This window comes from Crocuta crocuta, unplaced genomic scaffold (assembly GCF_008692635.1).
Source record: "Crocuta crocuta isolate KB4526 unplaced genomic scaffold, BGI_CrCroc_1.0 scaffold266, whole genome shotgun sequence".
Lineage (NCBI taxonomy): Eukaryota > Metazoa > Chordata > Mammalia > Carnivora > Hyaenidae > Crocuta > Crocuta crocuta.
The window spans coordinates 2,181,795-2,208,611 of NW_027531005.1; the positions used below are offsets into that span (position 1 = coordinate 2,181,795).

Below are 26,817 nucleotides of genomic sequence, written 5' to 3' on the forward strand. Positions count from 1 at the left end.
CGCTACATTTCAGAGTGGTTTATTACACAGTACTAGGCAACTGGAAGAGACGGCTTGGAATAGCAGTGTGACACAGAGTTTGAGTTTGGTTTTGAAACACAGTCTGGGGATGGCATGGAGGATGGGTTGAAGAAGGCAGAGGCTGAAGGTACCAAGATGTGTTTGGAGGCTTTCACAGGAGGATGAGTGGATGCAGAGGCTGGAATCTGGAGATACTTGTGAGGCAGAATTGACAGGAAGTAGAGGTCAAATAAATGTGTGGTGGGAGGGAGAGGAAGACTGAAAAATTTTCAGGTTTTTGCCCAAAGAGAATAGGTGTGGATAATGTCCCTAATAGAAATAAGGGGCTTTATGGGACATAGATAATGAACTATGCACATGCTTCAGCTGAAGAGCTTACAAAGATATGTTGGTGAAGAAGTCAAATAAGCAGTTTTATTTAAGGCATACAGGAAATTGGGGCTGTACATGTCCACATATACCCACAGAGACTCACAGTTACATACAATGATGGTTGAGATTAGAGATGACATCACCAGTAGAAAGTGTTTAGCACAACTAGAAGAGGGACACATAATGGAATTTTGGAAGACTTGGGGCAGAGGAGGAAGAGCTTGCAAACAAAACCAAAAGACATAAGTCAGAGAATTAGAAGGAGAAACAAGAGACTCATGTCTTATAAGCAGATGGAGAAGAGAATATCAAGAGGATGGAGATTGTCAAAAGCCACTTCAAGATCGAGTAAAGGAAGACTGTGGTGGGTGGTTTTGATAATTAAGAGGTCATTCGAGGGGTCTGAATGAGACTACCTTCAATAATCTGGCTTTGATCAGAGTAAAAAGCAGAAACTCTGAATTTAGATTATTCTTTAAGATATTTGGTGGCAAGATGAAAAACAAAAATAAGTTTGAGAACAGCCATAAGCTATGAGGAAGGAGGAGACTAAAGACAGGTTGGCTGGCAGGAAGTCCCTGAACCATTGGAAGGGGTGAGATAGAGAGGTCTCCAGAGTCATCTGTTTTATGGGCGCCTGTTCTTCAAAGTGCGGTCCACAGACCAGTAGCATCAGCATGAACTGAGAACATGCTAGAAATGCAGAATCTCAGGACACATCACAGTTCTAGTGAATCATAGTCTGCACTTAAGATCCACGGGTGATTGTGATTGTGGCACCTCACAACAACAGGTAACATAGGCATTACTGTTCCCATCTTTATCTAGGATGAGACGCAGGCTCAAAGAAGTTGCCTGAGATAGTGGAGCTGATTAGGGGCTCAGCCAAGATTCTATCCCATAGACAACCAAGTTCACAGAGGTTTCTACTTTCACTCAATTCAGGAGAATTGTTTCAGATGGCAACACCTCTGACAATCAATCAATCACAGGTCTGTAGCTATAGTGGCGTCAGCTTTGGGTTTGTTGTTACAGCGTTGGTCGAATCTCTTCCCGAACCCTGGGCGGCCTCGCAAGAAACCACGTTGACAGCATCGGAACTTCACTTCCCAGAAAGCCCCGCGGCCTCCTATCGCGCGAGGCTTGACGGGCATCATAGCCCACCCTCTTCTCTGGCGGAAGAACCTTGAGGCGGGAACGTCAGCCGGGCGTAAGGGCGCGCGGCATCCTGGGATGTGTAGTCTGGCCCGGACCGGGACGCCCCCTCGTTTGAATGGGGCTGGAGTTGACTGCGAACTACAGCTCCTCAGCCGGCAGCGTCGGTGGCGGCCCCGGGAGGAGAGCCGCGCTGTGGGTCCGTGGGGATGTTCTGTGCCACGGCGGACGCAGCAACCCGGCTTCTTAGGCTGGCGGTATAAGCGGGCTCGCTCGCCCTCCTTCTCCGGCACCGGCCATGCGCCCGGCTTTCGCGGTGGGCCTGGTGTTCGCAGGCTGCTGCAGTAACGTGATCTTCTTGGAGCTCCTGGCCCGGTAAGTGACCTTCGCGGGCCGCGTCGCCGCTGGCGGCGCGCGGGGGCGGGGGGATGATCGCTCTGTGGTCCCGCGCGCTGCCCGCTCTCCCGCCAGCCGGTTTCACAGCATCCCTCGGAGGGGAGCGCTCGGGGTGCTGCCCTCACCCCCTGGGGGACTGAAGCCTGCAGTTTCTCTCGTGACGGGGCCAAGGTCGGCGGGAAGCTCGTGGCAGAACCCTGGAAGCCAGGGTTCCTCCACCTCTTCTCCATCCTGTGAACGCCACGCGTTTGACTTGGGCAAAGCTTTTTGACTTCTAAAGCAGTCTGATTCTGTACTCACTGCAAAGAAAGTTTCTTTAATGTGCCCCCCAGAACGTTTGTTTTATTGGCTTTAGAGGTGGTTATGAGTCCCGGACCCAGGCATACCTCCCAGTGATGTAGGAGAGTGGATTCTTAATCAGAGAGCCCGTCCACTTGACCAGAGGGAGTAATTCCAGCTTTAAGACGTTACAGTCTTTACATTGAGAAGCATGTATTTGGAGGCGGAACTTTAAGAATGATTATGACAGGTTCCCAGAAGGAAACTAGGTTAGCTTTATTGAGGTGGCACTCAAATAATGTTGAGTAATGGGCAAAGGTCAGTGGATAGAAACTGTTGTTACAGAAAAGACAACGACAGGTAGACTAGAAAAGGCTCAGCACTAAAAATCTCAAGTCTTGGTTCTGGGGGTCTCCCTTTTCTGCAAAATCTCTCCCTATTTCTGTAAAATAAAATATCTGTGGTCCTATTTCTGAACCCATACATCTCTACTGATTATCCAAATATTCTTGTGTACCAAATAGGACAGGAATTATTTCTTTTACTGAAGGTGAGACAGGTGCCAAGAAGTTAGGTGGTCTTTTACTAACTTTTTTTAAATGTTTATTTATTTTTGAAAGAGAGAGAGATGCAGAGTGCGAATTGGGGAGGGGCACAGAGCGAGGGAGACAGAATCCGAAGCAGGCTCCAGGCTATGAGCTGTCAGCACAGAGCCTGACGTGGGGCTCGAACTTACGAATGTGAGATCAAGACCTGAGCCACCTAGGTGCCCCTGCCGTAACTTTTAAGTGGCAGAGCCAGAACTAGAATTCAGGATACTTAAACGCTAGTCCAGTACCTTTTGCAGCCTCCCTGTTATTTTTGAATTTGAGCAGCCCACAGAATTTTGATCAGTTTCTCATGTGGAGGCTACTGGAAATGTACTTTATTTTCACGATCCCATCGATTTGTCATTCTGAAGCAATCAGTTTACTTACAGTGTGGGTTAATTTTTGCTGTTAAAGAGCTTGAAATCTTATGCAGAAAGTGTTGATAAAGATCTGTCACTTCTTTGGGGAGTAGGTGGAGAGAGGTTTAAAAATGGAAACAAAAATGTATCTAGTTGTCAATCTTACATACTTCAAAGTAAGGTCACTTTGGAAATTGACTTAAAAATATGAAGATGATAAAATCAGGCCAGCCATGGAAATGAAGGTCAGAGAATAACAGTGTAATAGTTATGTTGAATATGCCATTGAATTAAAATTCTACCAAAGGCTGTATGACGTCAGAATCTGTAGCAACTGAAGGTCCTCATTATTAAGTGAGAGCTCGTGGCGAAATTACTTCACCTCCTGAGTCTATTCTTCGAACTTTAAGAGGCTGGTGGTGGCTCTCCCAGCCCCACAGGGATTTGAAGGATTAAATGAGATGCACGTGCAAAGTACTTGAAGCACTCTGCCTTCCCCTTTCTAACTTTTCAGTACAGGTAAACTTGCTTTATGAGCTACTCCTGAAAAGTGGTGGATAAATCTAATGTGTCTGTGAGTTGTAGGAGCTTCTATGTAGAACACTCTGAATAATTTATAAATAAATCCTCCTTATTTACCTTTTTTGTAAATCTGGCTCTTTGCATAGAGTAACGGGTTTTCATAAAGCGGTGGGGGGTATATTTATTAATTTAGCGGGTGGCGTACATCAGACCTCATAGCTTTTTCCTGATTTCAGCTTGGGCAACTCACAGCTTACCATGCCAGAGATCAATAAAGTAAGAGCTGAGTGAACCAGATGGTCTTTAAGGTTCTTTGTTGGTTTGGCGTCCTCATAATTTTTGGCTTTATCTTGGGACATCACAGTGGAAAGCTCATAAATTTTTATACAGCAGGAACTCTCCTTCTTCTACGGCTTCCTTGGAACCATTATGTGCCCTAATCAAGAGGCTAGTAGAACACTAAATACAAATGGAAAGCTAGGAAAAAGCCAAGCATTTTATCCATCTTCCCCAAATTAGAAAATAAATTTAGGTTTTTCTTTCTGATTTTTATATCTATAATTGGGACCTATAATAAAGTAGAAAGCATCACGCAGTGTACAGAACAGATATGAAGGAATGAATGAATGAATGGATGGATGCCTTCATCTCCCTGCTGAAAGAGCTTGGAAATAGGATGTGCACATCTCAGCTAACTAGCTAGGCAAGGTATTGTGTGCCTTAGGTCAGGAAAAGTCTGGCACATTTTCTTTTTTCCATTTTAATTTACAGTCAAGTGCGTAGTATTGACTTAAGGACGTTTCCCAAATCTAGAATAAGAAATACAAAAGGCATAGATTTTGTTCTCTTCAGAGTTGCTTGTCTTCGAAGTCAAACTTTGAATTCTTGCCAAAGAGAATTCAAAGTCAGAGAAACTGCATTTGGTGATTATAATTTCTAAGGAATAAAGTCCAAGAGAACAAGTGATTTGGGGAAAAGGATCCAAGTTTTTAATGCTGAAGTTTTAAAATGGAAAAAAAAAAGAATTATTCAAGTTAAAACAAATAGTTCCATTGGTAGCTGTGTGTTCCCCAAAACGCTAAGTTGATTTTTTCTTTAATTATGTGAGTACATTAGGGAGATTTAAAAATCCTGTGGAAATAGCAAAGTAGAATAGGGTTGTCAAGGGTTAGGGGGAGCGGGCAGTGGGGAGTGACTCCTAATGGGTATGGGCTTTCTTTTGGAAGTGCCCTAAAATGGTAATGGCTGCACGATTTTAAATATACTAAAAACTACTGAATTGTGAACAATACTTTAAGGGAGTCTGCACACACCATTTATTTGCCATGTGGCCCTGGGAGACTCGGTGCCACGAAGCCCTCAGTGTCGTCAGCAATGAAATGGGCCAATAATAACTACCTCTGTAAAATACAGATAAAATTCAAAATCATGATGCTCTCTCCAAAGGCCTGTGAGGAATTCACTTGCAAAATCATTTTTTGAAATAAATGGTTTCTTTTTATCTTTCATTCAGTACTAATATTTTAGGTCCTATTTGCTTAAAGTGAGGCACCCTCCCATTCATTCAGCTCCTTGAGCGAAGGCCAGATGCTGCGCCCCGAGAGTGCAGGCGCCAAGGTGAATTGGACACCGTCCGTCCTCTGACCTGCCCTGTGTGACACCAGGCCGTTAGTGTTTCTTATGCCATGTACATTCCATATGCACTGTCATGTCCTTAAGGGCTCAGGGGTCAGATCTCCTTCACGTTGGGAGCTCCCTAGCACCGAATTTGAATTTTACACACGGTAAGTTCTCCATAATTGTCCTTTTGTTTTTAAATGTTTGTTTATTTTGAGAGAGAGTGAGAAAGGGGGCAGGGCCGAGAGGGAGACAAGATCAGAAGTGGGCTTTGTGCGGACAGCAGAGAGCCCGAGGCAGGGCTCCAACCCACAGGCCAGGAGCCTGTGAACTGAGCCCAGTCGCAGTCGCAGTCGGTGGCTTCCCCAGCTGGGCCACCCAGGTGCCCCTCCCTAACTGGTCTGTAATTGAAATGGCTGCTACAGCCGGGGAAGGGCGGAATGGCCTAATCTAGCGGTAAAGAGAAAACAGGAGGAAGCAAGGAAGCTTGATGAGCCCCTTTTGGGTCTTGTGTTTGGCCCTTGATGTATAGTCTCTCGTTGAATCCTCACTACAAAATTCAAACTATGTCACTTGCATTTTTTTTATTTTTTATTTTTAAATGTTTTATTTATTTCTAGGAGAGAGAGAGAAAGAGAGAGACAGCGTGAGCAGGGGAGGGTCAGAGAGAGAGGGAGTCACAGACTGAAACAGGCTCCAGGCTCTGAGCTGGCAGTCAGCACAGAGCCCGACGCGGGGCCCGAACCCACGAACCGCGAGATCACGACCTAAGCGAAAGTCAGACGCTTAACCGACTAAGCCACCCAGGCGCCCCTGTCACTTGCATTTTTATAAGTGGAAAAATTGGTCAAGATAAATGCCTTTTTAAAAGAATGAACTATACTTTGATTGAAGGCCTTCGGTGCGCGAGATCCTAGGGCCTTTTTCCCTCTGTGGCATGCTGTTAAGTGCGTTTCAGGGACTGGCTTGTGTATAAACCAGTGAGATAGGAACGAACACTGTTCCCATTTTAAAGATAAGGAAACAAGACGTAGGGGAATAACCTTCCACTCTCACGCAGTAAGTGGTAGAGACCTGGTTCCTGCATGTCCTTGTGTACTTTTCTTAATGTGTGTTTTTTTTAATTTGAGAGAAAGACAGACAGAGCATGAGTGGAGGAGGGACAGAGGGTGAGGGAGACGGAGAATCCAAAGCAGGCTGCAGGCTCTGAGCTGTCAGCACAGAGCCCGATGCGGGGCTCGAACTCACAAACTGTGAGATCCTGACATGAGCCAAAGTCGGATGCTTTGCCAACCGAGCCCCCCAGGCGCCCCAGTCATTGTGTTCTTTTTGCCACCGTGTTCTTTTCGCCACCGTGGAGTACAGTGGTTCTCAACTCGGTGAGAGCCTATGAGAGTTACCTGCACATCTTACATAGGTGCGCACGCGCACACACATACACACACACACACACGCCTCCCCCCACATCTTCGTCCCTGTCCCCTACACTAGTGGTTCTCAACTCTGGCTGCACACTGGAATCAAGTGGAAAGCTTTGGAAAGTCCATGTTCCAGGGCCCCACCCCAGAGCGGTCTAAGCAGAACTGGGGGTGGGGAGTGAGGCTCCTCAGGCACGTGGGACTTTAAAGAGCAGCCTAGAGTTGAAAAGCACTGTGCCAGGAACTATCTAGAGCTGAAGTACCTTCTCCTGTCACCCCTATTTCGGCTCATGGTTCTAATGAGCTCTTCAAGTGAGGTCAAGGTCTTATGTGATTATTTCCGGTTTTGTGCATGTTTAGCCCTGTCCCTCGAACATAAATGCTAAAGGAAATTGTGGAACATCCAGCAAGAGTTCTCTGGGACACCCATAGACAGTAGAGACTGAAGAGGCGCAGCGGTTCTGTGTCAGACGGTAAAGCAGAGCTCTGCACGAGAGTGGCTCATTCATGTCAGGGATTGTCTGTTTTATGCCTGTTGGGCATATTTAAGAACTTGTCTACTTGGCCTTGCTGTTTAATCTTAAAACCACCAAGAGAGAATGGGGGTGGTTTTTCACAAGTAGCGTTATGTTCATTGTAAGAGTATATGTGCAATACAAGAATCCCTCTAATCAGTAGCCTCTGGTAAATAAATGTTCTTGGTCAAGATGAGAACACGGAATATGAAGTCTGGAAAATCCTGGTCATATGAGACATCTGGAAGCTTCAGGGAAACAGAGAAATGTTCACTTCGTACTTCTCCCAGTGACGGAGCAGAACCTGAGAGGACAGACTCAAAACCACAAACCTTTTAAGTCCCCATATTTCGCAGTGTTTCAAGAGGGAAGTCAGAAGAATTTTCTTTTTCTGTCTTCTAAATATGTTCCTAACAGTCGCTGTGGAAGATTCCTCCACCCTTCCATGGATCACTGAAGAGATTCGATTCAGTTCTACCATTTGTCGAGTACCTGATATATTTGTGTTCAGGGTTGTGGAGAACAGGAGATGATAGCAGTGTTCTTCAGTCTTCTTCATAACCGCCCCTTATCTCTCCTAACTCTTGCCAAAGACGCTTTGTCTGTAGACTGTTTTTTTCCTAGTCACTCCTCCACAGATGTGTTGTATACCGGTTCATGTGCTGTATGCATATCTGTGCCTGATAACTTTGAAAAAGAGTATGAATCTCCCCGCCCCAAGAACCAGTTGTCCCATGGGGACCTTATCTCAGGCGATGGCCCAGTCACCGGTCGCAGGTGCACGTCTTCCATTACCAGTGGTCTTGGTGGCTCCCAGTTGGGGAGCTGTGTCAACACTCCGGAAGGCCTCAGCTTATTTCTGGGCTTGGACTTTGCTGCTGAAGCTGATTGGGGTCCTGCCTAAAGTCCTCGTGGTTCACCGAGGACCCCATGGACGACCAGCTTCCTACAGCTTGCTAGGAAAGTTGTATCATAGTTCTAAGAACGAATGTATCAGACGGACTCTTACTCCTGGCCTGCTGCAACCAGGGAAGAGCGAAATAACCTTGACCCTCTCTTGTGAGCTCTGTCGATGGCTGTGTGCGACCCACAGGATGTGAAACTGGAGATGAAGGACAGAGGGTGATAGAAATCAGTCCTCCCTGTTATTCTGAACTATCAGTATAGCAAGGCTTGATGCCCTTTATTGCAGCTTTTTGTACCTTATTTACCTTTTTGTTGTTTACTACACAGGAAACATCCAGGATGCGGGAACATTGTGACATTTGCGCAGTTTTTATTTATTGCCGTGGAAGGCTTCCTCTTTGAAGCTGATTTGGGAAGGAAGCGGCCAGCCATCCCAATAAGGTACGTCATTTTGCAGTCTCTTTCCACCTTCGGTTTTTTTGTTTTTTGTTTTTTTAAAGAAGTTCAGAACTTTCTGGTACCTAGATCAAAGGAGTATGAGGCATCCTTGTAGAAGATATGTGTCAAAGATATTGGTAGAATAATAATGGTAACTCATTTTCTGAATTTACTATGTTATGAAACTCCAGGGAGACTATTTTTAGAATAAAATTCTCTGGGGAGACTGGGTGGCTCAGTCGGTTGAGCGTCCAACTTCAGCTAAGGTCATGATCTCATGGTTCGTGGGTTTGAGCCCCGCATCGGGCTCTGTGCTGACAGCCTGGAGCCTGCTACCGATTCTGTGTCTCTCTCTCTCTACTGCTCTGCTGCTCATGCTCTGTCTGTCTCTCAAAAATAAATAAATGTTAAAAAAAAAATTTAAGAATAAAATTCCTGCTGTGACAGAAAATAGTTATGGTGGAAACAATACTGTGTGTGTGTGTGTGTGTGTGTGTGTGTGTAGTATATGGTTGGTTAAAGGTTTAGTGTGATCACAAATTTTTTTTTAATAGTTGTGTATGCTGTCCTCATGTTGGTAAAGTTATCAGATACTTAGGGAAATAAACAGAAGTGGTGGTTACGCAGCCTCGTGAATACTGAATGCCACTGGATTGTTCACTTTAGAATGGTTGATTTTCTGCTTCATGAACTTCCCCTCAATTACAAGAACATGAACAGTAAGCTAAGGCAACATTGTTGATTCCAGACCTCTGCCCCTTAGTCCAGATTTGCATACCTGTGCTCACCGGGGCCAAATAGAAAACAGGACAGTTCTTCTAATAAACAGTGTATTGAAAATTCAGCACCCTTGCTGAGAGGTGTAATGCATCCGATTGTAAGTCTGTAGTAGTATCCTGTCACTTAATTCCCCTGACAGGGATTTTCCGGTGTGGATGTATGGGAGGACTGGTTCTTGTCGGTGTTCTTTGCAGCATTCCTGAGTAGCGGGCTACAGAGAATCTGGCTGAATTTTCTTACTAATACTGTACTTTAAGTTTCCCAGTGTAATGCTAAGTACTCTGAACACGTTGTTTTCCATTGGCTTCAATAGCTACAGGAAACTTTCTGCTCCCAAGACCAACATTTATTATCACCGTAGGGGCCCCAGCATTTTTGATTCCTCTGACTCTTTCCCCCTTTCCCCCACTATCTCTTTTCACTCTGGCTGACGCTAGCACAGGTCAGGAACACATTCGCCCTCATCGTTAACTTTTATAAATGGTGTCCTCACTGGCTGGCCCTGTCTCCCGCCCCTCCATCCCTGTATTTTGATTTCCTACTTTGTATTATGACTCTGCGCCCCCCCCCCAACACTCAGGGGTCACCCGTGGGTTCAGAGGGGAGCCCAGCTGCCTAACCTGCCCTTTGATCTTGCCCTAACAGTCGTACTTCCACGTGTGTCCATTGTACTGGTTGTTTTATTTTCTGAGAAGCTACAATCAAAATATTGACCTCATGGGTGCATCCTTCATTGCCAGGAGCAGTTTCTAGGCTGTGCTATGTAGACGGGAATGTGGAATACTTAGAATTCACTCTCTAAAAGACCTTGATGAACTCTTTATCTCCAAATGACATCTTTTCAAGATAGGACTAAGAAAATTTGGCAAGAAACCTTGTGAAGTCATCAATAGTATATTATTTAGAAACTTGAAATAGCTATTCCCAGTGTTAAAAAAAAATTCAACTAAGTAAATTTGAAAAATCCAACTAGGTAAATCCACTGAGAAAAGCTTTTAAAGTCAGAGGACATTAAAGAAGAAGAAAGATTATTAGCAAGGTATGAATTGTTTAGGCAAGGTTGTCTCTTCAGGCGAGCAGAAGGGGTCCATCAGAAAACCCCCTAGTATTGGCCAGGAAATTCTGTGTAGACTGATAAAGGGTTACATTCCGGGGGGTGGAGAGGGGTGGAGGGTTGAAATTGCCGTTGCGTTAGGAATCCTCAGTTCACTGACTCAGGTCCATAAGTGGCACCATTTCGGGCCTGCCATTTTCTTTTTAACAAATTATGCCCTTTTGATCAGACTCTCAGATGAGATATGTGATAAAAATTGAAGGCCTTAGACCACTCTGAAGATCTTGAAGTTTTTATTGTTCCTTTAGTGGCATCCATAGGTTAAGGTTAAGACCTTAACCTCCATGATATTCACAGGTCAGAGCTTCACACTCCTTAATTCGGTTATTTTCTTTGTTACTTAGATGTTCCAGTTGTAGGGAGATCGTTTGCTTGGTGGTTAATGCCTACATGGATTTAAAGCTTTTGAAGGATCCAACACAGCAGAGAGATGATTATCATTACCATAAGCAGGATAAATCCCAGTATATGGAGTGCACTTTACTTTAAAAAAATTTTTTTGATGTTTATTCACTTTTGAGAGCGAGAATGAGAGCACAAGCAAGGGAGGGGCAGAGAGAGAGAGGAGGAGACCCAGAACCTGAAGCAGGCTCCAGGCTCTGAGCTTTCAGCACAGCACCTGACGCAGGGCTCGAACCCACGAACTATGAGATCATGACCTGAGCCGAAGTCGAATGCTCAACCAACTGAGCTACCCAGGCACCCCAGGAGCGTACTTTAGAGTCATGGGTGCCCAAGATCCCAATCAATCAAAATCACATAAATCAAAGAAAGACCCCGTGGAACAAGTCACCTTCTTAAGCCAAGCAACTTGTTCTGGATCTTACGTAATTGAGTTTCACTGTCCCCAGAAGTGTCAGTCCAGACATAGCTGGTGGTGTTCGCCACAGCATGGACACCTCCTTGGTCAGCCAGTAGGTAATGACGAGTTATTCCATTATCAGGGAGAGCTTTGGCCAGAGAGTTTAAGGGTATTTGTTGAGCTGCTATTGCTTTAACAGGTTTTGCAGTAATTTTAAGAATGAAGGAGCAGTTCTTGATCATAGCCTCCTGTATCCATCCCTAACCCAGGAAATAGGGGCTTGTCAAAAGGAGTGAATTCTGAATCATGAATATCTTCTGGTAGGCACTCTTTAACTCAACAGTGTAAATTTAGGGGAATTGACACGTGAGAGGTCTTATTTTGTTTGTGAAAAGTTAGGTGCACAGTGAGATTGTTTTTCTATCCTGAAATAAAAGGTGGTTTAAATTTCAGAGGTTGCCATGTTACCAGGAAATGAGGATGGCAAAAGTCTGGCAGTGAGGGGCCATTTTCCGGAAGCAGAATGACTTTATCCACACGGGCCACAGTCTTACAAATACGATATAAAAGCTTAGGGTTACTTCTGACCATGGTTTCCATGTAATATACATCTCAAATAAGCCTAATTCATTTAGCAAACACTTTGGTATATTTTAAGCTAAAAGGACTTCATGTAGAAAGTTAGACAAAGATATTTTAAAAAGGGTTTGAATCACTTCCCTAAATAAGATCAGAAATTATTACAAAACCCAATACTTAAAAGATAAAAGAAATTTCTACAGTCTTACCTAAATCAGATCAAAAGTCCAAGAAAACTTTGTCTTTTTAACAGAGAGAAAATCAAATTCTTATTTAGTACTAGCTTATAACTACCTTTTAAAAATGTTTGTCTATTTTGAGAGAGAGCAGGGGAGAGACAGAGAGAGAGAGGAAGAGTGAGAATCTCAAGCCGGCTCCATGCTCTATATATAGGGCTTGATCGCACAAACCTTGAGATCATGACCTAAGTGTAAATCAAGAGTCAAACACTTAACCCACGGCCCCAGAGACACCCGTAAAACTCATTTTTTAAAATACCTTTATTTTAATCTTAACCGGCTCGACCACACATGAAAATTCCTGTTTAAAGATTCTTTTTCCACAAACCTTCTACAACGTTTTCCCCCCTATATTCCAATTTTGTCCTATGTTTTGTGTGTGTGTTTTTTTCCCCCTCTATAAACAACCAGCCTCCTTTTAGGACAAAATTATTTCTTTTCCCCTTAACAAAAACTGTATTGAAAGAGGACTTCTGCTGCCTCCATTTTGACCTCGGATTCTAGCTGGGTTCTTTCTAACTTGTCTCTTGGCTCGGGCTGAAGAGTCAGCAGGCAAAGTGTTGAAAGGAACCGAAACTACCCCCTCAAGCAAGAAGGACCGACCTGAGCCAGCCAGACCCCGTCCATGATTGACTCCAGGCTAGAGTGGCCCAGTGTGACTCCCAACTGCACCCACTCACCCGCTTTGCCCCACTTTTTCTTTATATAAACCTGGGAGTATTTTCAGCACTTGGGAGGTGTAGTGTCTCAGATGCTAGTGCCTTGTCTTCCTGGTGTTGGCCTCGCTGAAATAAATTCCTTGTGCCACCACCCCTCGCCTCTCTGCCTTTGGATTCCCTCAATGGCGAGTGGCCGAGCCTGGTCTGTGTGGGACCCCGGCAGGCGGATGCTTGTGGACACCTGAGCCCCAGCCACACCATCTCCATTTCTCACACCTTTTTCTCCTGAAAACACATCCTGCTTTCCTGCCATACAGAGATGTTTTCCTTATTATTTTTAGTAGCCTTAATTACATATGTGAATTAGAGTTCTTAACCCTTAGAAACCTTAATTTCTAGTAAAAGCTAAGAGGTAAGTAATTGTGAAATTGTCAGTTTTACCCGCATTTTGTTTGAATTTGTAAATTTACGAATACATTTCAAAATTTTAAAAGCACATGCCTTTTAAAATTTTCCGATGGAGTATTAATATCCATAGGTCTTTTAGTTTCTCTGCAATAAGAAGCCAAAATTAGATAAACTTCTGTTTAGTAATTAATGTTCTACTATTTTGTCTTATTTGGAAATGATCTAGATTTTTTTTAAGTTTTTATTTTAATTCCAGTTAACATACAGTGTTATGTTTTTCATGTACGATGTAGTGATTCAGCAATTCTGTAGATTACCCAGTACTCCTCATGAGCAATGCACTCCTAATCCCCGTCACCTAGTTCACCCATCCTCCACCCCCTTCCCCTCTGATAACCCTCAGTTTGTTCTGTGTAGTTAAGAGTCTGTTTCTTTCTCTCTCCCTCCCTCTCTCTCTCCCTCCCTCCCCCCTCCCTCTCTCCCCCTCTCCCTCCCTCCCCCGTTTGCTCATTTATTTTGTTTCTTAAATTCCACATATGAGTGAAATCATACGGTATTGGTCTTTCTCTGACTTACTTCACTTTGCATCATACCACCTAATTCCACCCATGTTGTTACAGATGGCAAAATTTCATTCTTTTTCATGGCTAAGTAATAATCCATTGTGTATATACACGACTTCTTTATCTGTTCATTAATTGATGGACACTTGGGCTGCTTCCATATTATAAATAATGCTACTGTGAACATACGGGTGCGTGTATCCCTTTGAGTTAGTGTTTTTGTATTCTTTGGGTAAATACTCAGTAGTTTAATTACTGGATCACAGAATAATACTGTTTTTAACTTTTTGAGGAACCTCCCTACTGTCTTCCACAGTGGCTGCACCAGTTTGCATTCCCACCAATGGTGTAAGAGTTTCTTTTTTTCCACATCCTCACCAACACCTTTGTTTCTTGCATTGTTGACTTTAGCCATTCCAACAAGTGTGAGGTGATAGCTCATTATAGTTTTATTTGCATTTCCCTGATGATCTGTGACGTTGAGTGTCTTCATTGTCTATTGCCCATCTGTATGTCTTCTTTGGAAAAATGTTCATGTTTTCTGCCTATTTTTTAATTGGATTATTTGGGTTTTTTGGGGTGTTGAGTTTAATGTGTTCTTTATATATTTTGGATACTAACCCTGTATCAGATGTCATTCGCAAATATCTTCTCTCATCCCATAGATTGCCTTTTAGTTTTGTTGTTTGATTCCTTTGCTGTGCGGAAGCTTTTTACTTTGATGTAGTACCAATAGTTTATTTTTGCTTTTGTTTCCCTTGCCTTGGGGAGCCTGTCTAGGGAAAAGTTGCTGCAGCCAGTGTCAAAGAAGTTACTGTCTGTGCTCTCTTCTGGGATTTTTGTGGTTTCTGATCTCACATTTAGGTCCTTAATCCATTTTGAATTTATTTTTGCGTATGGTGTAAGAAAAGTGGTCTAGTTTCATTCGTTTGCATGTTGCTGTCCAGTTTTCCCAAAACCATTTGTTGAAAAGACTGTCTTTTTCCCATTGGATAGTCTTTCCAGCTTTGTCAAAGATTAGTTGACCAGATAATTGTGGGTCCATTTCTGGATTTTCTATTCTGTTCCATTGCCACTGATCTATGTGTTTGTTTTTGTGCCAGTATCATACTGTTTTGGTCACTACAGCTTTGTAATATAACTTGAAGTCTGGAATTGTGATGCTTCCAGTCTTTTCTTTTTCAAGATTATTTTGGCTATTAGGGGTCTTTTGTGGTTCCATACAAATTTCAGGATTGTTAGTTCTAGTTTTGTGAAAAATATTCTTCATATTTTGACAGGGATTGCATTGAACGTGTAGATTGGTTTGGGTAATAGGGACATCTTAACAATATTTGTCTTCCAGTCCACGAGCATGGAATGTCTTTTTGTGTCATCTTCCAATTTCTTTCTTCTTTATAGTTTTTAGAATACAGGTCTTTCACTTCTTAGTTAGGTTTATTCCTAGGTATCTTATTTCTATTGCTGCAATTGTATATGGGATTGTTTTCTTAATTTTTCTTTCTGCTCTTTCATTATTGATGTATAGAAATGTGGTAGATTTCTGTAGATTGATTTTGTATCCTGATACTTTACTGAATTCATGTATCCGTTCCAACAGTGTTTTGATGGAGTCTCTTAGGGTTTTTTGTATAGAGTATCTTGTCATCTGCAAATAGTGATGACGTTTTACTTCTTCCTTATCGATTTGGATGCTTTTTTCTTTTTGTTGTCTAATTGCTGTGGCTGGGACTTCCAGTACTGTGTTGAATAAAAAGGGTGGGATGGATATCCTTCCCCTGACCTTAGGGGAAAAGTTCTCAGTTTTTCCTAGTTAAGGATGAGTTTTAGGGGCACCTGGGTGGCTTAGTCGGTTAAGCGTCCGACTTTCGCTTAGGTCATGATCTCGCGGTTCGTGGGTTTGAGCCCCGCGTCGGGCTCCATGCTGACTGTCAGCTCAGAGCCTGGAGCCTGTTTCAGTCTGTGACTCCCTCTCTCTCTGACCCTCCCCTGCTCACGCTGTCTCTCTCTCTCTCCTAGAAATAAATAAAATATTAAAAAAAAAAAAAGGAGTTTAGCTGTGGGCTTTTCATATATGACCTATATGACCTTTATTATGTTGAGGTGTGATCCCTCTACACCTACTTGAGGGTTTTTTTTTTTTTATCATGAATGGATGTTGTACTTTGTCCAGTGCTTTTTCTGCATCTGTTGAAATGACCATATAGTTCTCATCCTTTCTCTTATTGATGTGATGTGCCATGTTGGTTGATTTGTGAATCTTGAACTATCCTTGCAACCCAGGAATGAATCCTACTTGATCCTGGTGAGTGACTTTTTTTTTTTTTTTAATGGATTGTTGGATTGTTGGATTTGGTTCACTAGGATTTTATTGAGGCTTTTTGCATCTGAGATATTGGCATTTTTCATTAGAGTTATTGGCCTGTAGTGTGTTTGTTCGTTCTCTCTCTTTCGGCGAGGGGGGGGGGTGTCTTTATCTGGTTTTGGTATCAGGGTAATGCTAGCTTCATAGAATGAATTTGGACTTTTCCTTCCTTTCTTTTTTCTTTGTTTTTTTTTTTAATAGCTTGAGAATAGGTATTAACTCTTAAGTGTTTGGTAGAATTCGCCTGTGAAGCCATCCGGTCCTGGATTTTTGTTTATTGGGTGATATTTTATTACTGATTCAATTTCTTGTATCAGACTGTTCAAGTTTTCTATTTCTTCCTTTTTCACTTTTGGTAACTTACAGGTTTTTAGGAATTAATTCATTTTTTTCTAGGTTGTCCAATCTGTTTGCATATAATTTTTCATAATATTCTCTTATAATTGTTTGTATTTCTGTCACGTTGGCTGTTATTTTTTCTCTCTCATTTGTGATTTTTATTTGGTTCCTTTCTCTTTTTAAGTCTAGCTAGAGGTTTTGTTAATTTTATTGTTTCAAAGAACCAGCTCCCGGTTTCATGGATTTAAATATATACATATACATAAAGTGTATGTATACATATATATATGTATATATATATGTATTTAAATTAGTTTCTATATTCCTTATTTCTGCTCTAATACATATTATTTCATTCTTCCTGCTGGCTTTAGGCTTCATTTGTTCTTTTTCTAGCTCCTTTAGGTATAAGGGTGGATTGTTTGAGATTTTTCTTCTTGAGGTAGGCCTGTACTGCAATAAACTTTCTTCTTAGGGCACCTGGTTCAGTTGGTTAAGCTTCTGACTCCTGATTTCAGCTCAGGTTGTGATACTCTGGTTTGTTGAGATTGAGCCCTGTGTGGGTCAGCACAGAGCCTGCTTGGAATTCTCTGTCTTCCTCTCTCTCTACCACTCCCCTGAGCTTGCTCACTCATTCTCTGTCCCAAAAATAAACTTAAAAAACAAAAACAAAAAAACTTCCTCCTTGGAACTGCTTTGCTGCATCCCAAAGGTTTTATTTATTTACTTATTTCTAAATTTTCTTTTAATATTTATTATTGAGAGAAAGAGAGCAGGAGAGGGGCAGAGAGAGAGGGTAACACAGCATCTGAAGCAGATTCCAGGCTCTGAGCTGTCAGTGCAGAAGAGCCTGATGTGGGGCTCAAATTTACGAATTGCAAGATCACGACCTGAGCTGAAGTCAGTCGCTTACCCTGACTGAGCCACTCAGGGGCCCCATCCCAAAGGTTTTAAACCATCGTGTTTTCGTTTTCCCTTGTTTTTGTGTACTTTTTAAATTTCCTCTTTTATTTCCTAATTGACCCACTCATTGTTTAGTAGCATGTTATTTAAATAAGCCTCCTATTTGTGATCTTTCCAGATTTTTTCGTGTGGTTAACTTACAGTTTCATAGCCTTGTGGTCAGAAAAGATACATGGTATGATGCCAGTCTTTTTGAATTTGTTGAGCCTTATTTTGTGGCTTAATATGTGATCTGTTCTGGAGAATGTTCCATGTGTACTTGGGAAGAATGTATTTTGCTATTTTAGGATGGAATGTTTGGGATATGTCTGCTAAATCCATCTGTTCCAGTGTGTCATTGAAAGCGATTGTTTCCTTCCCAGTTTTCTGTTTAGATGATCTATTCATATAAGGGGTGGGGGGGGTGTTAAAGGCACCGACTATTATTGTATTACTATCAGTTCCTTTGTGTTTGTTATTAACAGTTTTATGCATTTGGGTGCTGCCATGTTGGGTGCATAAATACTTACAATTGTTAGATCTTCTTGTTGGGTTGTCATTATTATTATTGTTATTACTTAGTGTTCTTCTTTATCTCAATTTATTATAGTTTTTGTTTTATAGTCTTCGTTTTAAAGTTTAGGTTGTCCTACATAAGTGTTACTATTCCAGCTTTCTTTTGACATTTATGTTCATGACAAATGTTTCTCCATACCCCCACTTTTGATGTGTGGATGTCTTTAGGCCTAAAGTGAGTAGGTAGCACATAGATGGGTCTTATTTTTTTATTCATTTTGTCACCCTGTGTCTTTTGATTGAAGCATTTAGTCCATTTACATTCAAAGTAATTATGATAGATCTGTATTTATTGCCATTTTATTATCTGTCTTCTTGTTTCTGAAGATTTTCTACGATCCTTTCTTGTCTTTCTCGGTTTGCTGATTTTCTTTAGTGATATATTTGGATTTCTTTTTCTTTATTCTTTGCATATTTATTAGTGAGTTTTGATTTGTGATTACCATTAGGTTTGTATACAACCTTTTCTGCATATAGCAGTCCATATTAAGTTGATAGTTTAAGTTTGAACCTATTCTTTACTCCTCTTAGGTACGTGGTGTCGTATTTTGCATCTTTTTATTCTGTGAGTTCCTTGGCTGATTCTTTACCCCTCTCCCCCCCAAAAATATTCATTTTAAATGATTTTGTGTTTCCTGTCTTCATCCTGTCACTTTTGGTCTTTCCACTCAGAGTCCCATTATTTCTTGCAGGGCTGGTTTAGTGCTCACAAATTCCTTTAGTGTTGTTTGAGAAACTCTTTATTTTGAGTGACAGCCTTACTGGATAGAGTATTCTTGGCTGCATATTTTTCCCATTTAGCACTTTGAATATATCATGCCATCCCTTTCTGGCTTGGAAAGTTTCTGCTGAAAAATCCCAGTAGCCTTTGGGGTTTCCCTTATGTGTAACTGTCTTCTTTTGTCTTGCTGATTTGATTTGATATCTTTCTGCTTTAAAATTTTTTTTCTTGGTTAATGTTTTGCTGTTTTAATATAATATGTGTTGGTGTGGCTCTCCCTTTGTTGATTTTGTTAGGGGTTTTCTGTGTCTCCTGGATCTGGTTTTCTGTTTCCGTCCTCAGATTAGGGAACTTTTCAGTTATCTCTGCAAATAAATTTTCTACCCTCTTTTCTCTCTCCTCCTTCTTGTGGGAATCCTAGGATGTAAATGCATTCATGTTTAATGGAGTCACTAAGTTCCCTAAGTCTGTTCTCATTTTGCATAATTTCGTTGTTCAGTATGATTACTTTCCGTTACTCTGTCTTCAAGTCTAGATCTTGAAGACTGATTTTATGATCATTTCTTTACTTTATCAGTCATATTACTTATATCTGTTTCATTTAGATCTCTGTCCATGACCTTGTCCTGTCATTTGGGACAGCTTCCTCTGTCTTCTCATTTTGTCTAAGCCTCTGTACCTGTTTCTCTGGGTTAGGAAGGTCAGCTGTGTCTCCTGTTCTTGAGGGTGATGGCCTTCTGAAGAAGAGGTCTTACAGTGCCCTGCAGCCTGGTGTCCCCTGTGCCAGGGGCCTGCCGCTTCAGGGAGTGTCTCCCATGTGTGCGCATGTGCTCTGCTGTTGTGTCCTGGCTGCTCCATCCCTCAGACCTCCGCAGAGCCTCTCTTTGCCTGTCGTGGGCAGTGTTTTGTCTCTGGCGTGAATGTCGTGTGTTTTAACTAGTTGTGCGCTGGTCTGCTTGTGAAATGATAACCCTTCGCCTCTGCTGCTGGAACCAAGGCCCCCGCCAAACTTCCAGGGCAACTAAGTGCTGCGGACGGGGGTTTTGGCTGACCTTCTGGGTCAGCAGGTTAGGTAGCGAGTGTGGGTGCTGGGCTGGTTCCTGGATGTGGTTCTGTGCTTACGCTGAGGGGCAGGAGGGGAAGCTCCTGCCAGTTCCTTTGTACCTTTGTACCCCAGGAGCGGTCTCTCTGTTACTGCCTCTCTGGGGCAAGTCTGAGAGGAGCACTAACCTCAGCACTGTGCGCCCGAGGCGCTCTTCAAATCACAGTGAACTTATTGTATGTCCTCAGGCCGCTTGCCCTGCCTTGTGTCTAAGAGCAGCCCCGGTGCCTCGGGGCTCTATGGGAGCCAAGCCTGCTGACCCTTAGGACTCCAGGCTTTAATTAAGCCCCACTGGTTGCAAGAACTCACGGAATTCAGCCCCTCAGCCCCTCTCACTTTCCAAGCCAATTGCTGTGGGGATTTGTCTTCCTCATGCTCTCCCACGAGTTAGTGTGTCTCTTGTCCTTCTCTGTGACCACAGCTCCCCCCCCCGCCCCGCATAGTGGCCTGGATTCATGTCTCTCCCAAACCTTATATCCGCACTTCCTACCTTCTCTGATGTGGCCTCTTCTCTGCCTTTAGTTGTGGAGTTTGTTTTGTTAGTCTTCAGGTCGATTTTGGGGTATCTGGGGCAATTTGATAATTACCTAGTATGAGGTGAGCCTAGATCCTCCCGGTGGGGTTTCGGAGCGATGGTGGGGTTCAGAGCTGACGGTCAAGAAAGAATTCTTGAAGACGTCTTCTGTGCACAAAGGTGATTTTATTAAATAAAGCAGGGACAGGGCCGGTGGGCAGAAAGAGTTGCAACAGAGTTGCAACAACTGGGCTTGTGAAGAGTGGTTACATGCGATGGAGTTAGGAGGGGTGAAGTCAAGAGGAAGCTTTGTAAAGGGATTTTCCATATGCTAAAGATAATTATTGGAGGCCCAGCCGTTGTCAAGCTAAGGTGGTTTTTCCCTACAGGAAAGCATCTGTCTCCTTATGGCAGTAGGGAGTTCCTAGAGATCAGGCTATTGATAAAATTGCTTTTTTCTGGTAATTTGCCAAGATATTTGTAAACTGATGGAGACTCTGTCAGTGTAACCGTGTGTTTTCTGTCCTTTGCTTTGTTCTTGGGCAGCCAGAAGTACCCAAGGAATGTCACACACATCACACCTAGGGATGGGGGTGTGTGGTTTGCTCGGTGTCTGCTTACCTTTTGCCCCCTCATCACTTCCTCCTTCCGGAAATGATCTAGATTCTTAATGATTTTAACTTAACTCATCATTTAACCGAACTTGGCAAAACTTTAACGTTTTAGGTTACCCCCCCCAAAATTGGGAAAACAATATGTAGACATAAATATCAGAGAAAAGCCCATTTATAAACTTAAAAAATTTTTACGATTTTTATCTTGTTTACTTTGTTTAATTTACTTGTCCTTAATAACTATGTTTTTTTTTAAGCTCTAAACCCAATGTGGGGTTTGAACTTGACCCTGAGATCAATCTCTTGCTCTACCAACTGAAGGAGCAAGGTGCCCTGATAACTATGTTTTGATTACCTATAAAAGCTGTATTAAACATTAGACAAAGTCAGCCATTATCCTAAGCTATTAATTTTGTTTGTTTGTTTTATTTCTGAGAGAGAGAGAGAGACAGCGTGAGCAGGGGAGGGTCAGAGAGAGAGGGAGACACAGAATCCGAAACAGGCTCCAGGCTCTGAGCTGGCTGTCAGCACAGAGCCCGACCACCGGGCTCGAATTCACTGCTAGATCATGAGCTGAGCTGAAGTCAGAAGCTTAACTGTTGAGCCACCCAGGCATCCCACTTGAAATTTGCATTTTAAAGTGATGGACCGGATAGAATTTCCTAGAGAAGACCACTAGAACATTGGACATTTACATCTTAAAGGCACAGAGAAGGACTGAAAGCTTCTACTAGGATTTTTGTTCCCTTAAAGCCAGAATTTTTATACTCATAAGGCTTTTGAGTGAGGGGAGGCTTGGGGATTGGTAAAAATGATTGGTAGTCCTTGAATAGTTTTGGAACCACATCTCTAGTCTTGTGAAGGACTGGCTTTATAAAACAAGAACAGCTATTAATTCCACAAAGAATTGGATTGTCAAATGATATCAAAGGACTGACACACCCATCTACTTATAAGAATATCTTCTCTAGGTGGTTGGGTGGCTTAGTTGGTTAAGCATCAGACTCTTGGTTTTTGATGTCATGGTCTGTTACTTCGAGCCCTATCTAGGGCTCTGTGCTGACAGTACAGAGCCTGCTTGGGATTCTTTATCTTCCTGTCTCTCTGCCCCTCCCCTGCTCACTCTCTCCATCTCTCTCAAAATAAATAAATAAACAAACTTAAAAAAAAAAAAAGAATGTCTTCTTTTAGGGTGCCTGACTTGCTCAGTTGGTATTGTGTGACCCTTGATCACAGGTTGTGAGTTCCAGCTCCTGGGTACAGAGATTACTTTTTAAAAGTTAAAAAAAAAAAAACAAAGAATGTCTTCTTTCTCTCTGGGTTCCTAACAGCCTGGGGGAGAAGACCTTGACAAAAAGATTGCTTTCGGGCTCTGAATATCAGCAACCAATTCTTTTTTTTTTTTTTTTAATGTTTTATTTATTTCTAGGAGAGAGAGAGACAGCGTGAGCAGGGGAGGGTCAGAGAGAGAGGGAGTCACAGACTGAAACAGGCTTCAGGCTCTGAGCTGGCAGTCAGCACAGAGCCCGACGCAGGGCTCAAACCCACGAACTGCGAGATCATGACCTAAGCGAAAGTCAGACGCTTAACCGACTGAGCCACCCAGGCGCCCCTCAGCAACCAATTCTTGATTATAAAGTTACTAAATCTTCTCAAATATTTTGTCAGGGCAAACAGTAAAATAATTCTGGGAGTATTAAACAACCTCATGGGCCCAAGAGGGGTCCTCAGAAAGGGTGTGAAAGATACGGTCTTCAAAGGATCTAGAGTCACTCTCAACAACAGCCAAAGAAAGAATCAACTAACTGCCTGCAGGCCCCCTGCAGATAGAAAGCCAGGTCAAGTTCTTAGGATGTAAAAGGAGACCAGTAGGGAAAATAGCTGTTTTTACTGGAGAAAGGATCCAGGAGAAAGGATTGGTAACCAATGGAACTGAATTTGGAAAGGAAGAAACAATCAGATTTTTATTTTCCTCTCCCACCTGGGCTCAGAAAGTAATAAACTTACAAAAGCTCTTGAGGATCCTCCCCAGAATAAGAAATTATTCAAGTAAAGGGTCACCTGGGTGGCTCAGTTGGTTAAGCATCTGACTTTGGCACAGGTCACGATCTTGCAGTTGATGAGTTCAAGCTCTGCATCAGGCTCTGTGCTGACAGCTCAGAGCCTGGAACCTGCTTCAGATTCTGTCTCTGTCTCTCTCTTTGCCCCTCCCCCGCTTTTTGTCTCTCTCTCAAAAATAAACATTAAAAAAATATTCAAGTATAGCCTTTAGTTTGGCCTTTAAAAAAAATGTTTTTTTAATTTATTTTCGAGAGCGAGAGAGAGATAGCCTGAGCAGGGGAGGGCCAGAGAGAGAGGGAGACACAGAATCTGAAACAGGCTCCAGGCTCTGAGCTGGCTGTCAGCACAGAGCCCGACACGGGACTCAAAGCCATAAACCAGTGAGATCATGACCTGAGCCGAAGTCGGATGCTTAACCGACTGAGCCACCCAGGCGCCCCAGTTTGGCCTTTGATCACAGAGTGAAAGATACCTGGAAAGTATCACCGGTAGCCTCAATTGGTCTCATTCTACAAGTGACTGCTTAATAGTCTCTTTAGAGTGAAAGGCAATTCATAGAGAGGCTGACCAGGATGAATACTCAAAGGATAGAGGAGAACAGTAGGGTTACACTGGTCTTACAGCCTTGTTTTAAGTGCCTTTTCTCACTTTCACTAGCTTTTTACACTGAATCTTTTTAATGATACGTTTGGAATTTTGAAACCTTTTGGAGGCTTCTGCTTGCCATTTAGAATAGATATCCCATTATGTTTAACTTGGGAATCCTTTCTTTGAAGTGCGCTTCTTAAATGGCCTTATCTAATTGGAACATTATCCATCATGGCCATTCTTAAGTATCGCCATTTCTGTAGCTTTTCACAGCTTCCAGCACCATAGTTTTTAGACCTCAAATAGGCAGGTGTGCCAGAAGGTGGTGGGCTGTTGAATTTAAGGAACCTCAGGCTAAGCTTTTATTTATACAAAACGACAAAGACGTGTACCTTAACACACTAGGAGTCAGCAAAAGATGTTACTCTTACTAGCAATGCCCATCGTGGACCAAACCAGCAGACTCCATTCAGGGAGACTGTGGACTGGACATGAGTAAAGGATGAACCCCCCAAACCCTGGTAAATGGGGGGTGTGGACTGGAACAGGAGAAGGGAATGCAATGTGGAATTGCAGATGGAACCAAGCGCTAAGGACCAGTGCGCTGTTAGATCCTCCTGTTAGTGTAGACCTGTGCACTCTGGACTGGAAAGCTACTTAGATTGGCAGCTCAAATGCAGAAAGAGCAGAGCTGAAACCAAGAGGGACTTACCAATGGCCCCTGGAAATGGCGAGAAAGAGCAAACTCAAAAGGGCTCTCAGGGCCCCATGCCTGTGTTTCTGCCTGTCCCTGAACACTATCAGAAGTTCCCTTTGGATCCTGACGCTGCTACCAAATGTGTTTAGAATAAGAATTTAACCAAGTAAATTTGAAGATTTAATAGGCTTTCTTAGACTCTCCATGAATGGGCATTCTATCTAGCAGATAGAGGGGAGCTCCACCAAGTAAACAAGAGAATGGTTTTTAAAGGCAGAGAGAAGGCATTCTTTAAAAAAAAAAGTTTATTTATTTATTTTGACAGAGAGTGGAGGAGGCCTAACTGTCACTACAGAGCCCAACAGGGGACTCAGTCCCATGAACCACAAGATCGTGACCTGAGCCCAGATCAAGAGTCAGATGCTTAACCGATTGAGCCATCCAGGTGCCCTCAGAGAGAGGGCATTTTAAAAAAAGAAAGAAGGGATGCTTGGGTGCCTCAGTCAGTTAAGCATCCGACTCTTGGTTTTGACTTAGGTCATGATCTCCCAGCTCATGAATCCAAGCCCCGTCTAGGGCTCTGTGCTGACAGTGTGGAGACTACTTGAGATATTCTCTCTCTACCTTTCTCTGCCCCTCCCGCGCTTATGCACTCTTGCTCTCTCAAAATAAACTTTAAAAAAGAAATAAAAATTTAAAAAGAAAGGACTTTATTAGCAAGATGTGTGCTGTTTGGGCAAGGTTGCCTCCTAAGGGGAGTAGAAGGGGAGTAGAATCCCAGGGAATTCCACATTGACTGGTTAAAGGTTACATTCTTGGGGGATCAAAACTGCCGTTGGGTTAGGAATTAAGTCTTGGTTTACTGACTTGGGCCCTTATCCTATGTGGCGCCATTGGGGGCCCATGGTTATCTTTTGATCCCCAGTAACTGTGGGTGCGCAACACTGTGTCCTGCATTCATCATGAAACTAAAACTCTCCAGACTGTGCTAACTTAGCCCTGGCACGGCTGCTTGTAGGGCATACAGCTCTGTGTCTAACCTGTAGCAAGTAGACTCCCGTCCAAGATACCTGGAGGCTTCCGTGCCGTGGTTCTTAACGCACACGTGCAAGGATGAGAAGGGCGGGATCTGTGCTCAGACTTTCAACATTCCCTGAAGATAGGGAACCACTTATTTTCCTTTGCCATGCATTCTGTAGTCATTTATTTTAAATATTTTCTTTTTGAATGTATTAGGTTGAATCATATGAAATTGTTGCTTTTCAACCCTTTTGACCTACCAAAAAAATGGCAGTTTTATATGGCTTAACCTGATGTGGATGAACGGCATTTGAAGTATTTTCTAGATAAAAATAGGGCATACAAGAGCAAAGTTCTTCATTGAATTCAATTCACTTATTCATTCATTTTATTCGTTTGTATTTATCCCTTTATCTTTCTACATGATTAGGGTTATTGAACTTTTTTCTTTTATTTTTTAGGTTTTGCTTTTATTATTATTTAAAGCCCCATAAACTGTCAAAAACAGAGACCCTGATTTTAAATACAGATCTATGCCAGTCAAATAATATCCTCATTAATCTGGAGGATTAATGGTTCAGATTGTGAGATAATCTTAACAGTCGTCCTTAATTTAGCAAATCTTTACTTCAGAAAAGAGTAGTGAAAATTAATAGTAGAAACAAGTGTGTAGAGGGAACAGTTGAGAAAATTGACCATTACATACAAGGAACTGATCATGATTATGCATTCACTTAAAAAAATCTATTGATGTCTATCAGATAACATTTTCTAAAATGCTAATTTTGAGTGTGTGTGTACTCAAGCAGAGGAATGGCAGAGAGGAAGAGAGGATCCCAAGCAGGCTCCGTGCTGTCAGCCCAGAGCCTGACACGGGGCTCGAACCCACGAACTGTGAGATCAAGACCTGAGCCAAAATCAGCAGCCAGATGCCTAGCCAACTAAGCGACCCAGGCACCCCATCAGATAAAAATTTTTTGAACCCTAGTTTTAAATTGCTTGAAAAATACTTAGTGTCCTTGAAAAAGATGAAAACAGTATCCCTTGACACATACTCTGTAATGCACACTTTTTCTGTGTTAGTCTGGCTTGGTGATGTATTTTTATATGCACTTAGTATTGACTTCACATTGTAGTAGTGATACAGTCTTTTAACAAAGAGGAACTAAAAACCTTTCTACCCAAAAAGATTTATTTCCTTCTACACTCGATCTCCTTGAAATAGATTTGGTGTGATGTGCTGTGATCTCCACATTTCAGGTACTACGCCGTGATGGTCACCATGTTCTTCACGGTCAGCGTGGTGAACAACTATGCCCTGAATCTCAACATCGCCATGCCTCTGCACATGATATTTAGATCCGTAAGTGCTGCCGGCTCCCCACGTATGCTCCTCCAGAAGATGAAGCCAAGAGGGGAGACCAAACACTTGGCAGAACTATAAAGGTCTTGTAGTAAGAAAAGTCTAGGTTACAAGAATAGGTGTCCTGGATAGGTGAGCAAAGGCTGGCTTTCATCTGCGAAGTAAGGTAAAAGGCGGACAATT

The 26,817-nt window shown here is 42.6% G+C and overlaps 1 protein-coding gene across 2 annotated transcripts in view; it reads left to right on the forward strand.

Annotated features, from left to right (window-relative positions):
- The first annotated feature begins 1,680 nt into the window (after window positions 1–1,680).
- The window catches only part of SLC35B4 (solute carrier family 35 member B4), a 38,712-nt gene continuing 13,575 nt past the window's right edge, over window positions 1,681–26,817 (forward strand). Inside the window, exons 1-3 of one of the 2 annotated variants that reach the window (XM_077770714.1) lie at window positions 1,681–1,923; window positions 8,478–8,591; window positions 26,532–26,634. In XM_077770714.1, coding sequence (XP_077626840.1) covers window positions 1,847–1,923; window positions 8,478–8,591; window positions 26,532–26,634 — 294 coding nt within the window. In that variant the 5' untranslated portion in view covers window positions 1,681–1,846. The remainder of the gene's footprint in view (window positions 1,924–8,477; window positions 8,592–26,531; window positions 26,635–26,817) is intronic. The other variant, XM_077770715.1, reaches the window with a different exon arrangement.